General features: G+C 39.1%; 1 protein-coding gene across 1 annotated transcript; it reads left to right on the forward strand.

Annotated features, from left to right (window-relative positions):
- Positions 1-5,183: 5,183 nt before the first annotated feature.
- On the forward strand, positions 5,184-7,742 carry rpl19 (ribosomal protein L19). Its single transcript, XM_073493934.1, has 5 exons — positions 5,184-5,304; positions 6,037-6,159; positions 6,413-6,533; positions 7,001-7,111; positions 7,545-7,742. The coding sequence occupies exons 1-5, from the start codon at positions 5,199-5,201 to the stop codon at positions 7,669-7,671; spliced, it is 588 nt and encodes a 195-aa protein (XP_073350035.1). The 5' UTR covers positions 5,184-5,198; the 3' UTR covers positions 7,672-7,742.
- The last annotated feature ends 5,598 nt before the right edge of the window (positions 7,743-13,340 follow it).

Below are 13,340 nucleotides of genomic sequence, written 5' to 3' on the forward strand. Positions count from 1 at the left end.
AGTGATTGGATGTAACTAAGTAGCATCTGCTCAAGTACTGTTGCAACTTCGAGGGACTTTACTCGTGTATTTCCATTTTCTGCAGTTTCATATTTTCACTCCACTACATGTATTTGATTTATTGAACTTTAGGTACTGGTTATTTTGCAGATTGCCTGCTGCATCAAAACCAAAGTAATGTATTTTGATCAGCAATCAGATTAAAAAAAAAACACTGATTTCAATCATCAGAAAAATGGTGAACGTTGAATCTGATAACCGAACAGACCGATTATTGGTTATACAGTATATACACATACATGTAAACATGTGCATAATTTACATTTACTTGTGCTTTTTTATTCTTAAGTACATCTATTGACAGAAAAAAACCTTCTGATATTTAAGGACATTTAGATATTAGATACTTTAAAACTTTTACTCAACTAATATTTGTATGGGATATCATCCTGACATGAAACTGAATGAAAAGTATAATCATCACTCAGACATCATAAGTATAGTTGAGCACATAGCTGCCACGCATATATCCAATAATAATGACGTACACGGAAAGCAAACACTGTTACATGTACACTATAACGAGCTTTTATTTTGAAGTCGGATTCCTCTGACTTCCGGTGTGTTCGTGTGTTCCTCTGTGCGTCTTGACGTCGTGTGTCTCCTGGGTGCGCTCCACACACTCCAGCTGGGAGCCGAGGTCCACGCCCCGCTGAACAGACCCCACCTTCACTTATCGATTGATGGGAGAACAACAGAGGCTGGCCGCGGTGATGGAGGCTGAGTGCGGACAGGCTGTCGGGCCTGGTCCCCTCTAAGGGATCCAGTGGACCAGTGGTCCTGGAGGTGAAGAGTTCAGTTTCACAGCAGCAGCAGCAGCAGGAGGTTCAGTATCTGAAGTCTTGAGGAGAAACACTGAAACCGCCTCCAGCACCAGGGACCCTGTGCTACTGTTGACCCAGGGGTGGAGGGAGGGATTAGGTGGATGCTTTCAGGGGGCAGAGCTTCACTGGAGCCCCAAAACACGCCAGGAATTGTAGATATTTATGGTTTGATGACTTGTTGTCAGGGGCCCCATGTTTTCTAGCTCTGGCGGATCAAGACAGGGAAAAAGCACAGATGTCTCCTGGGTTTATATTAAAAATAGAACAGCATTTATACATTAAAAGTAGAGGCAGGCCGATACTGATATAGCAGCTGACAACACACATTTTTATAAACGATCCATCAAATGTGAAAATACAGGCTAACACTTGCAACAGGAGACCAATTACATCCGATTAAAAAAATCTCATAGGCTTCTTGTCGAGGGAACCAGGGCGACTCTGGGTTTGCCTACAAAAATACGTCATCACTACACTGCTCCACACTTGGTTGACCGATATATCAGTCAGGCTCTAGACGTATTCACAATACATTAGTTAGTTAGTTAGTAAATATACTCCATTACAAGTATTTTTCAAGTCCGGCATTTAAAATCCTTGAGCAGAAGCACATAGGCCTAAGTAGCCTATCATCAGTGAAATGTAGTAAAAGTATCAAAGTAAAAGTACTTGTTATGTAGTGAAATGTACCCTCTGACAGACTGTCCAGTACATTGCATATTATTGCCACAAGCCAAATAGGCTGTGAACCACTACCTTCATCTTGAACATGTATTTTATAAGCTTTTCATTGTTTTGTTTGTTTTTTTAAAGTAAAAATCTTCATTTGAAAGTAACCATCGAACATACAGTGTTTGCCTTTGAATTATAGTGTAGAAGAAGTATAAAGACACATAACGACATATAAAAGTACCTCAAAATTGTATTTATGCAGTACTTGAGTACTTAGTTTTCACTTCTGGAAGCTAGGAAGCTTTGTAAGATGTCTGTCAAAAGGATAAATCCTGAGTTCACACGTCAGAGATGATATCATATTGACTGATGAGGCTGAATAAACAAGTGTAAGACTCATCACTCTGAGAGGAAAGTGATCTCCATGACTGTCACCGTCTGCTGTCAACTTCCTCTGAACACCCACCAAGTTCAGCCTCTGTGGTCACAGCTCATACAGCCGGTGAGATGGTTACCTCAGTAGGAGGGAGCTGTGATGGTTCTCCTCCTGAAGCACGGTACACTTTAAAAACTGATGATGTCTGTGGAGAGTCCCTGTGAGCGTCCTGTAGCAGCTGCTCAACATCTTCCTCCAAGAATAACATAATGTGAGATTCAGGTTGTCCTCAGCAGGATCACTCGCTTCCTGTGCTGTTGTCCAACCTCACCGAGGAGACGGGCAGTGATTCAACTGTGGCTGTCTTCATATCTGTGGCATCCAGCTGGTGCTCTTCTTTGCAGCTTAGCGCAGTAACGGCAACAGGAGAATTCACTTTTTCGGAAAATAAAGAGTAAAGAATTAGATACATAACATTTATTATATATTATATTCATTCGCTTGTTTTTGCTCTTTTTTCATTGTTCTTTGAACGTAATTCATTTTTAATCTGAAACTATTTGTTTGCCCCCCCTTTTTTAAATTGTCATTTAAATACCTTTTTAATGTCTTTTTAATGTGTTTCTTTGAAGCACTTTGTGTTTGTGTCTGAATGCTGCTTTATAAATAAACTTGCCTTACCAAGAAATACAATCATCAACCCTGTGCAGTCAAGCAACAGTAATGATATCACAAGGAAGGAATGCATTATGAGTAAAAGTACTGTATTTAGAATTAAGATTTTAATGTGTTAGTTTTGTTTGTTAATTTAAAGCAGAATTGCAAAAGTATAAACATTAAAATATACTCAAAGACCTCAGGCCTGGTGCTGCTTTCAAGGACTTTGATACAATTTACTGTGCCAGCAGAGTAAACGTGTTCAAGGAAATACATTTTGACGTACAAAAATACACTTTATTGAAATATACTTAATCAATACACTTAGTTTAAACAGTTTTTATTCATTGTAAATAAATACGCCAAATAAATCTGTGTATGACATGAATGATCAATTGCAATAGTAAATTTAAACGAGTAATTATGTGAAATAGTTTATATGAAAGTCTTGTTAGATGGACGTTAGCACATTTCATGTATTAAAGGGTAACTCCCCCAATTTTACACATTTCATTACATTTAAACTGAATGCGCTTTACAGAAAACACAAAACACAGAGCATACTTAAGAAGTAAAATGAGAAAACTGAGTCAATAAAGCACACACTCAACATTCAATAAGGCACACAGCAATAAAAAACCCAATATATATATATACTCATTGTTATATACCAACTTCCTTCAGGGTTAACTGGTTTGGTTCCTCTCCGGAGCAGAGAGGAGAGCTGTAGGCTCTCTGTCGAAGCTGTGGGAGGTGGTGATCCGGTACTTTGGGTTACACTTCATCCGGAGATGATAGTGTTCTCGGTTGGTATTCTGGGTTACCTGAGGTGAGGAAGTCACACAAGTGCCCCTCGTGCACCCACACTTTGAGCTTGCAGCGTTGCCATGGTGACGGGCTGCTGCTGGAGAGCCAAGGATGCAACAGTGGAAAACCTCAGCGAGTAGCCAGTCAGATGGTTAGCTATTTTTACAAGTAGCCACTCACTAAAGCACTTAGTCACTTTATGTTTTTTAATAGAAGACACTCGGACGTCTAAAATTACATTTTCCTAATCTCTTTATATGTATGTATGAGTCAAAAAGGCTTTTAAAAACTGTTCTTGAAGCTGCATATTTTAGACATGAACTTTTTGGACTGGATACTGTTCATTTTACACTGTTAATTATTTTATAATGGGTGTCTTTCACACCTTCAGTAGGCTGAATTTCACAGTGCATAACTTACAGTTTAGACTGTATGAAGATACTTTAGTTTTGTACAGTATTTCGCTGACTTTTCTTCTGTCTTGCCTCTTCTTACTTGATAGATAAGTCTCATGATTATAAATTGAATGACATACAGTCATATGACAGAACCAAAAACAGACTCAGCATTACAGGAGATACAGTGGAAACATTTTCTGTCAGGCTCTGAGGCATTAAGACTCAGATTACAGTTCACACAAACAAATATTTTCATGAATAATAAGAAAATGGTGGCGAAATTTAATATGGACACTGATTTGGAAAAGCAAATTCACGGAAATGACAAAAAATAATCCTTAACTGCTGTCATTAATTGAGTTTTGTGAGTTTTTGTAAGTCCTGCTTGCACCATGGTATTTTAATTTCCCTAGAAATCTTAATCATTGTATACGAATAGTGTGAACTTCTGTGGGGAGTTGTCTGAGGGAGGCTGAATTGGTGGTTTTGAAGGTTTCATGTCAAGAATTGCACCACAAAATGATAAAAATTTAACGTTTAAACATTTAATATTATATTTTTTTAGTTGTGAAAATCGGTGTTCAAATGCAAGGTATCAAAATAATACCAATAATCTTAAAAACGTAACATATAAGTGCTTTTTGTGAGGCAATAGTCTGATGTCAACACCGCCATCATGTGTTATAACAGCAGAATGCGTCAAACCGTGACTTTACCCATAATGCAGTGCAAAACACTGGTCGGTACCATTATGTTTTCACGAGGGGGTTGAACGATTCAAACGTTTGAAGAAAACTCACATTTTCGTTTGTTTGTATACATTTACATCAGCTTGTTTTTTTGAATTAGAATATTGTTCAGCAATGCGGCAGTTTTAAGGTGTAAATAATTTTCGTTGAGATCTGGGCTAACACCGAGCAGTTTCGCCTTCAGAGATGGATTCTCCTCTATAATGGTAGCTTCCAGTCCGTCTCTCAAGCCTTCCTTTTCCTATTGAAGTAGCAGCCATGAGGTAGGACCGCTGTCGATGGCGCAATAAAAGTCATCATTTATCTGTTAAAATGCGCATTTGTTACCCTCATATCACTTCACTAAGACACATAAGTTTCTTGTTCATCGATCCATAAAGTTTAATCCACATTCCCAAATCAAAAACCCGTGTTTTTACGTGTCTGTGTGGAACACGATGTGGCAGACGGGAGAGGCCATGTTGTCAACCCGGCTGCTAGCTAGCTAGCTGTGTGGCTAACACAAACTTAGCTGATATATCAGCGAGACAAAGATTTGGGTGCTGTGTGACACGTGTCAGTTTTGTGACATTTAATCTGATACACCAGTAGAAGTAGACAATGGTAGTTCAATATGTGATAGGTGTTTTAACCAGGGTTGTATGTGTCGTGCAGCATGCTCAGGCTCCAGAAGAGGCTGGCCTCCAGCGTCCTGCGCTGCGGTAAGAAGAAGGTCTGGCTGGATCCTAACGAAACCAATGAGATCGCCAACGCCAACTCTCGTAAGTACAGAAAAAGCCCTCCTGTAGGGCGGTGTTGTCTTTAAAATCGTCCACATTTACTGATGTAACGGTGCGACTGCTTTTGGTGGTGTCGGTGTGTGAAGGCTAGTTTGCTCCACCACACTCAGCCAAACGTGCAACACCGTGTAGTAATAGTGACGGGTGTAAATCAATTAATATCTATTTAAGCTGATAGACTTAGTCAGCAAATTAAGTATTGTAATGTGACCTCCCTGGATTTTAGGGTTTTGTGGGAGACTTAGCAAATGTCCAAATTTACACTGATAGTTGGGGTCCAAAAATGCTGGAGATTACATTTTCTGTAATGCACCCTAATGGTATTTAATGCTGTATTTTGTTAAAACCTACCTTCAGTATGTCTTTAAAACTCCACATTCCTATATGTGGTAAAATTGACAGCTGACTGGTTTATTAAAAATGATCTAGGTTATAAAAAGATCACCCCACAGTATGTAGAAGAGGCAGGACCACTTTTATAGTAAATGATATGCTTTGAATTTGTTTTCAATATTTTGAGATTGTAAAAGTACTTTTCTCTCCCTGGTCTGAACCTTTTGCGTTAAATATGAATGGTGCTAATTCTGAGCTGCCTGTTCTGTAATCATGTCCACACTCATGCTGATAATTCTTCAAGGTTTTCTTGTGGATGCAGATCTTTTGGAGGATGAGTCTTTGCATTCCCGTAGCTTACTTGTGTCCTTCTGTGTGCAGGCCAGCAGATCCGTAAACTGGTGAAGGATGGTCTTATCATTCGCAAACCTGTTACGGTCCACTCCCGCGCCCGCTGCCGCAAGAACACGCTGGCACGCCGCAAGGGAAGACACATGGGAGTCGGTAAGTTGAAACTGTCGCATTTGTCTTAGTAAAGGAAAGTTATTGACCTTCTGTTTTAAGATGGACTGTATGGGTCGTATTACAGTGTTCGTGATTATGAATGAGTTGACTAAGAAACTTGATGAACAGGGAATTATTTTGAGTATTCACTAACCAGTCTCTTGGAATAATTGCATATTGTTAGACGTCTTACTACGTGGATGATGGTCAGTGTGAACAATAAAGTTGACTTATTTCTAATCCCTTTTCCCAGGTAAGAGAAAGGGTACCGCCAACGCCCGTATGCCTGAGAAGCTGTCTTGGATGCGTCGCATGAGGATCCTGCGTCGTCTGCTGCGTCGTTACAGGGAGTCCAAGAAGATCGACAGGCACATGTAGGTTCAAGACGTCTTTAGTGGTGGTTTCTGCTCATATTGATGAGCCCAACCTCTTGACATGTATTATTATGCACTCGTGTATTTTATTTAAAAAAGGGGGAGCGGGAGATTTACCTTTTTAGTACAGAAAGTTTCTAAAACAGCTTTTCATACTTAAAGATACTAAGGAACTTTATTGTTTTACTTTACCTTACTGTACCACCAGACTACAGAGCAGCAGCTTTCTTCAGGCTCGGTCCTCTCGCTGAGGCTCTGGCGTTTTTTCTGCGGGTCATTTAGAGGGACCAGTATTAAATTGAATTGCCTTTTTTACACTAACCAGACCTCCTAAGGTGGTTACTAATGTTAAATCAAACTCGGTGAAACTTGTTGAAATTGCTGGTATTACACACACACTGTAAGATCTAGTATTGTTAATGTTCTCAGGAATTATGTTAATGTTTTCCCCCTCTGCCGTCTCCCAGGTACCACAGCCTCTACCTGAGGGCCAAGGGTAACGTGTTCAAGAATAAGCGTATCCTTATGGAGCACATCCACAAGCTGAAGGCCGACAAGGCTCGCAAGAAGCTCCTGGCGTAAGTCTAGAACCAAACTTATGTTCTGTATTTATCCAGAAGAAGTGTTGGCCCGTAACATGAATGTACAATTTGGAAGAGGCAGAAGTATATCTAGTACTCACAGTACTTGAATATTAATTCTGTGAAACTCTATCAATTATGTTTTGGTGAAATGAAGCATTCTAAAGATGCACACTGTAAAGGTTTTTTTATGTGACTAAAGAGCAAAAGTCGTATTTCCATTTTCTACAGTGTAACGTGATGGAGCAGATAATAGTTGAGCTCTATTGTCAGTTTGGTCTGGGGTTGCCCCAGTACTCCAAAATAATCTAATAGCAATGATAGCATGCTTTAGGTTTAACAAGATTTTATTGGTTGATGTTTAAGTGTGTATTAAAAGTTGAAGACGAAGAACACCTGTGTCTCACCTTCTGATTTCTCTGTCCGACAGTGACCAGGCCGAGGCTCGTCGCTCCAAGACAAAGGAGGCTCGTAAGCGCAGAGAGGAGCGTCTCGCAGCCAAGAAGGAGGAGATCATCAAGACCTTGTCCAAGGAGGAGGAGACGACCAAGAAGTAATCTGGCTCCGTCAATCCTGCCCGACTCTGCCAGCTGTCGAGTGTTGACAATAAAAGTGTACATAAAAGACACTGAAGGTCTCCTGTACTTTCTTTACTCAAAGCAAATGCCCTACTGGGAAGTAATGATTAAAATCTGGAGGGCAAATTTCTCGAGTTACCACAAGATGACTAATGGCCTAATAATGCATTTAAGACACATAGTTCTCCTTCTTAACCTCATGAATATTTAAATCCCATAACCTTCTCTGTTATTTAAGAATACATAATTTACAGCTAATGGAATCTAATTAAGGGCACTGACAGTGCTGGTGTATTTTAAATGAGATTTGTAAGTATGTATTGTTAAATGATAAAAAGTTGATGAAAAACAAGTGTTGGCATCATCTGGAATCACATCTTGACCACCATGCAAACTTAAGATTTTTGCTCCTTTTATTGGTCTCTACCACATTCTGAGTATAATATCTGTCCCTTAAGCTGCTAAATGCTTCACTTTGTTCACTGGCCACTTACCAACTTTCTGTCTGCTGTTTGCTGCTGATCCGGTGGGATTTTAGAGCCTTTTCACAGAAAATAACTGGCCGTGAAGCTGAAATGACACCACATGTGTGAGCGATACAAATGAGCTGAAACAAAAAGATGCATGTACGCTTGTGATGGAAAGAACACGTATATCATGACGGTCTCTAATTCCAGTGACTTCAACTCATTTTTCTGTGATGGCACAAAGCATTCATGAAGTTTGGTTCAATCGATTTTTTATGTCTTAATTTCAGCAACTTAAACGATCAATTTGAGTGATTATAGAAAGTAGTGTGAACCAAATTTGCCTGCAGCAAAACTTCTGAGGGATTCTGATAACAGCTGGTGACTTTTCTGGGCCCATTGTAATAGGGCTTGTTTGATACACCCCCTGGACTTGGCCACAAACACTACAATGGGAAAGTCTGAAGAGCTCAGCTTTGATCTGAAAGAGCACATTATTGACTCAAACAAGTCAGGAAAGTCACTTGGAGCTATTTCAAAGCAGTTACAGGTCCCGAGATCAACTGCCAACAATTTTAAGTTTAAGTGCTTGGCACAGTTTGTGTCACTGCCACGATCAGGAAGAAGACGCACATATCACCTGCTGCTGAGAGAAAAGTGGTCAGGATATCGCAGCAGATTTGGTCACACTATCAGAAGAATGAATTCATTATTGAACCAAACTTAATTTTAATTTTTTTTAAATTGAATTCAGGACATATTTTCTTTCCCCACAATCCAATTAAAGGTTTCCTCAAATTGCTCTGACCTTTCTTGACTCATAAAGCACAAACATTTGATGAAAAGGGTAAAGACGCCTGTCAGCTGTGATTTACTGATGAAATATTCCTTGCCTGCTTAGCTTGTAAATTAGGTTTGAATGCTGTCTTTGTATCACGACCCTCTCGGGGTCACATGTTTAGTCTTGTTTGTCAGTGACAACATGGGAGTTTTCCATCAGGACGTACAAAATGATCTGCAGACATGATTTCAAGCCACTTAGAATTAATTTTATTTCCTGCTCTCTGAGGAAAGAAAGTCCCTCTGCTGACTGTGGTGACATCCAGTGACTCAAAGCTCAGTTAAACAGGTAAATCCCCTGATTATTTTCTTAATTAGAATGTTAGATCTATAAATTATGGAGACATAGTGTGTTAATACAGTTTGTAATTTTAAAGGTTTGTCGCCCTCAAGTGGTTGTAGCTGGTATTATAAATCAAAATTCAAAAAGTCAAATATCTCAGTGATAATCCCAGATTTTACTGTCATTATGCACAATGCATTTTTAGGCAAATATTGTACTTATTAATCCACTACTTTTTTGTGATAACTTTAGTTACTAGTTACTTTGCAGATTACATGCTGCATCAGAGCCAAAGTAGAAGATTTTTAAATTAATCTATTTCATCATCAATTGGATACAAAAAAAACACCAATAATTTCCAATCATCAGACAATATTGAATATCGGTCAGCCCTTGTATACAGTCAGTGATGGAATGTAACTAAGTACATTTACTCAACGTAAACATAAAGTACTAGTATTTTAAGATACTTTAAGTATTTCTAATTTCTGCTATTTATACTACAATTCTACTACATTTATTAGTGGAAAAATACTGTACTTTTTACTCCACTCCTTTTTTACTAGTTACTTTGCAGATTACATGCTGCATCAGAGTCAAGAAGAAGAAGCACATTTTAAAATAATTTTACTTTGTCTGAAAAATAATTCTGATAATAATAATAAATGTTGAATATTGGATCCTAATTAGTTGACCCATAGTACACAGTCAGTGGTGGAATGTAACTTAGTATATCTACACAAGTACTGTACTTAAGTACATATTTAAAGTACTTTACTTGAGTATTTCCATTGTCTGCTACTTTATACTTTCACTCCACTACATTTTGGAGACAAATATAGTAGGCTACTTTTTACTCCACTACTTTTTTGATAACTTTAGTTACTAGTTACTTTGCACTTTGCATTTTAAATGTAATTCATCTTATCAGCAATTGGATAAGAAACCACAATAGTCGGAAAAATGCTGAAAATCAGATATGACAATCGGCCAGCCAGGTAATCTGTCGCCCTGATAGTATAGAATATATAGGCTACATACATGTAAATATATGTGTGATTTACTTTTACTTTACTTTTGGAACTTAAGTACATTTAATATCAGATACTTACTACTTAAGACTATTACTTAAGTACTATTAGTACTTTTTTACAGCACTTTAAAACACACACAGTGCTTCCCAAACATTAAAAATGTAAACCCACAAAGCACATAAGGTAAAAACAGCACAAATAGTGTGTTATCCTCTTGTATAATACTTACAATCAACAATAATACACTTCATTCTGGCTATTAAGTCTTGATTTGTAATATGTTGGAGCGGAGGGTCTCTCGTGTCCATTACAGCCGTGGCAGGATGTGTAAATTATGCATGGACCCCTCTAAGTGACTGTATGTGTTCACGAGCTGACATCATTCGTCTGCATGTGTTTTGGTTGTGCGAGTGCTTATGAGACGCGCACGGTGGTAATAGTTCAAACAGGCAGGAGGGCACCAGGCCTCATGTTAAGCAGCAGTGGAATGCACCAAGATCAGCTGTTCCTTAAACCACATGACCCCATTACTGCCCCCCGCAGGCCCACGTCTTCCATCACACCTCCCTGTGGGCCAGTTCGCCACTCACAGCAGCCGAGGCCAGTGAGGTGGAAGGTGATGACAATTTCAGGGCCCACAGCTGGAGAGAGCCTAAACATTATTGCATCAGGTGACTCAGAGGTCCCAGAGCTCATGATTAGATCTCCTGGAACCAGGAGCTTTTCAGTCAAGCCTCATCAGACGGGCCACTGAGGGCGAACTGCTGTTAAAATGCATGAAAACTGTGACATATGATGTGTAAAGCTTTAAGGCTAAGCCACATGCACTGGTCATGAGTTGTAAGCAGTCATTTGGAGGTTTTTTTTAGAGAACTGAGGAGGTGAATGTAGGACTGCAACTAATAATTATTTGCATCTATTAAAACACAGACACGTGCCAATCATAATTACCTAAAGCCCAACAAGGTGACATGTTGTTTGCTTCTCTGGCCAGCAGATGTTTTACTTCCAATCAGAAACATTTGAGAAGCTGGAACCAGAAGACTTTGGCACCTTTCATTTATCAAAATACTTCAATCACTTCAGCTCCAGGTGAATGTTTTCATGTATTATTATTGGATTTCTGTCACCAGGTTTGACCCAGATAAGTCATAAAATTACAACCATGGTGATGATGGAGTGCCACTAATACAAAGATTTCTTTGTTTGACCGTTGTCATTTTACAGCCACAGATAGATACATGACCTCATCGTCATGCACTCTGGAAACAACTGTGTTTAAAAAATAGTACACTGCCTCTTTCTCTCACACACTTTCAAAACAAGGGCCAACCAATAACAATAACTTTATTGATATAGCACTTATTAACAAGTCACAAAGTGCTTTATGAGGACATGAAACTACATAGAAATTACATATAAATTATAAACATCAATACGATTTATACAATAATAAAACACATTACACAGACACACACACACACACACACACACACACACACACACACACACACACACACACACACACACACACACACACTCTTGACGTTACCATGGCCTGTTTTTGCTCGTTAACTGTCTCTAGGTAGATTACACTCCCCATCTGCCATGCTGGAGAGCACAGCCTTTAAAACACACACACAAGATGTGCCTCACCTCACCTGTATATGGCTGTAAAACCAACTCACTCTGCATCAGTCGTGGTCGCTTTGAAAAACTCTTAACTCTTTTTCAGATTTCCACCACACTGCTTTACTTTCACTGGTGTTATGTACCACTTCTGTTCACAGGGGCCACCAGAATCAAATGAAAGTTTCCTGTAGCTGCTTTAATTACAGGCCTGAAGAGGTGAAAGATAAAAAATAAATAGAAAGAAGAAAGTATTTTGGATACAGATTACTGTCATGTTGTTGATGTCACAGGTTATCGGTTGATATGTTATCTTAAATGCCAAATGATGTGCAGCTGGCTGCGGTGTACAAACGATTTGTGAAGAGCATGTACTGTTTATTGCTTAATAGATAAAGACAAGTTCAATTCACAGCCATGTTAATATTTTACAAGTGGGTGTCATGTATTACTTCCTGATAGTGTTGCGTTCATCCTGGAAATGACACTGTGATATATTTTGTTTGACTCTTGTTTCTGTTCTTGCGTGGTGTTACGAGGGAGGGTGGCACTTTGGAAACAGTTTGCCAAATTACAAATTCTTGACGCTTTTGAAATTTTGGGGTAAAAAAAAATTCTGGTCTTTAAGTTAACAAAGCTGCCACCTTATGAATATGTGATTATTTTTATTTTAAGCCTCGTGTCAGCTTAAAAACATCAACACTTTCGATCCTGTTGCATCATCCACACTGGTCACTTACAGACAGTCACACTCATACTGAGAGAAGATAAGCTAACGTTTCCCCAACAATTTGGGTGCTGAGTCATATCATGGTAAAACTGAAACTAGTCCAGTTGCCTACGATACAGCACCTAGATTTACCATGACCTGGATGACTTTCATCAACATATCATGTGATGGTTAAGAAAAGATTTGTCCCACTTGATTTCCATGCCATCTGCCCTCATTATTGTTGTTTCTGGTATGTCATGCAACCTGTTATATGGTTTCACAGCAAGGAACACAGCTAACAATGACAGGAAGTGTTGGTTCAGTTTGATCGGTTATTTGCAGTACAAACTAGTAGAAAAAACACTAGATACTGACACGAAGCCTGACAGGAAGCTCACTGTGGTTGCTGTTTAGAGCTGTAGCGAAGACAACAAGCCTGATTCACATCCTGTCTCTTGTAGATGATCAGGGGTGCAGCATTTGCTCCCACTGTCCTCCTCAGTCATTTCACGCCACCTTGTAGCGTGCTGCGTCCACTTCCTGTCTAGAGCAGCTGGAGGGCATCAGTTGGATATCACACACAAGCACTATTTCCTCAAATCTATGTAAATATTTTACGCAGCTCATATGCAAACACACGTATTCAAAACTGTTTTACTACATCACCAACATAGACTTTCTCT

The sequence above is a fragment of the Pagrus major genome, chromosome 23 (genome assembly GCF_040436345.1).
Source record: "Pagrus major chromosome 23, Pma_NU_1.0".
Taxonomy (NCBI): Eukaryota; Metazoa; Chordata; class Actinopteri; order Spariformes; family Sparidae; genus Pagrus; species Pagrus major.

What these genes read in the sequence shown, in the direction of transcription:
- rpl19 (XM_073493934.1), top strand. Translation starts at nt 5,199, where the DNA reads ATGCTCAGGCTCCAGAAGAGGCTGGCCTCCAGCGTCCTGCGCTGCGGT. An exon ending in GGGAAGACACATGGGAGTCG is followed by an intron (nt 6,160 to 6,412) that starts GTAAGTTGAAAC and finishes CCCTTTTCCCAG; the next exon opens with GTAAGAGAAAGGGTACCGCC. An exon ending in AAGAAGATCGACAGGCACAT is followed by an intron (nt 6,534 to 7,000) that starts GTAGGTTCAAGA and finishes GCCGTCTCCCAG; the next exon opens with GTACCACAGCCTCTACCTGA.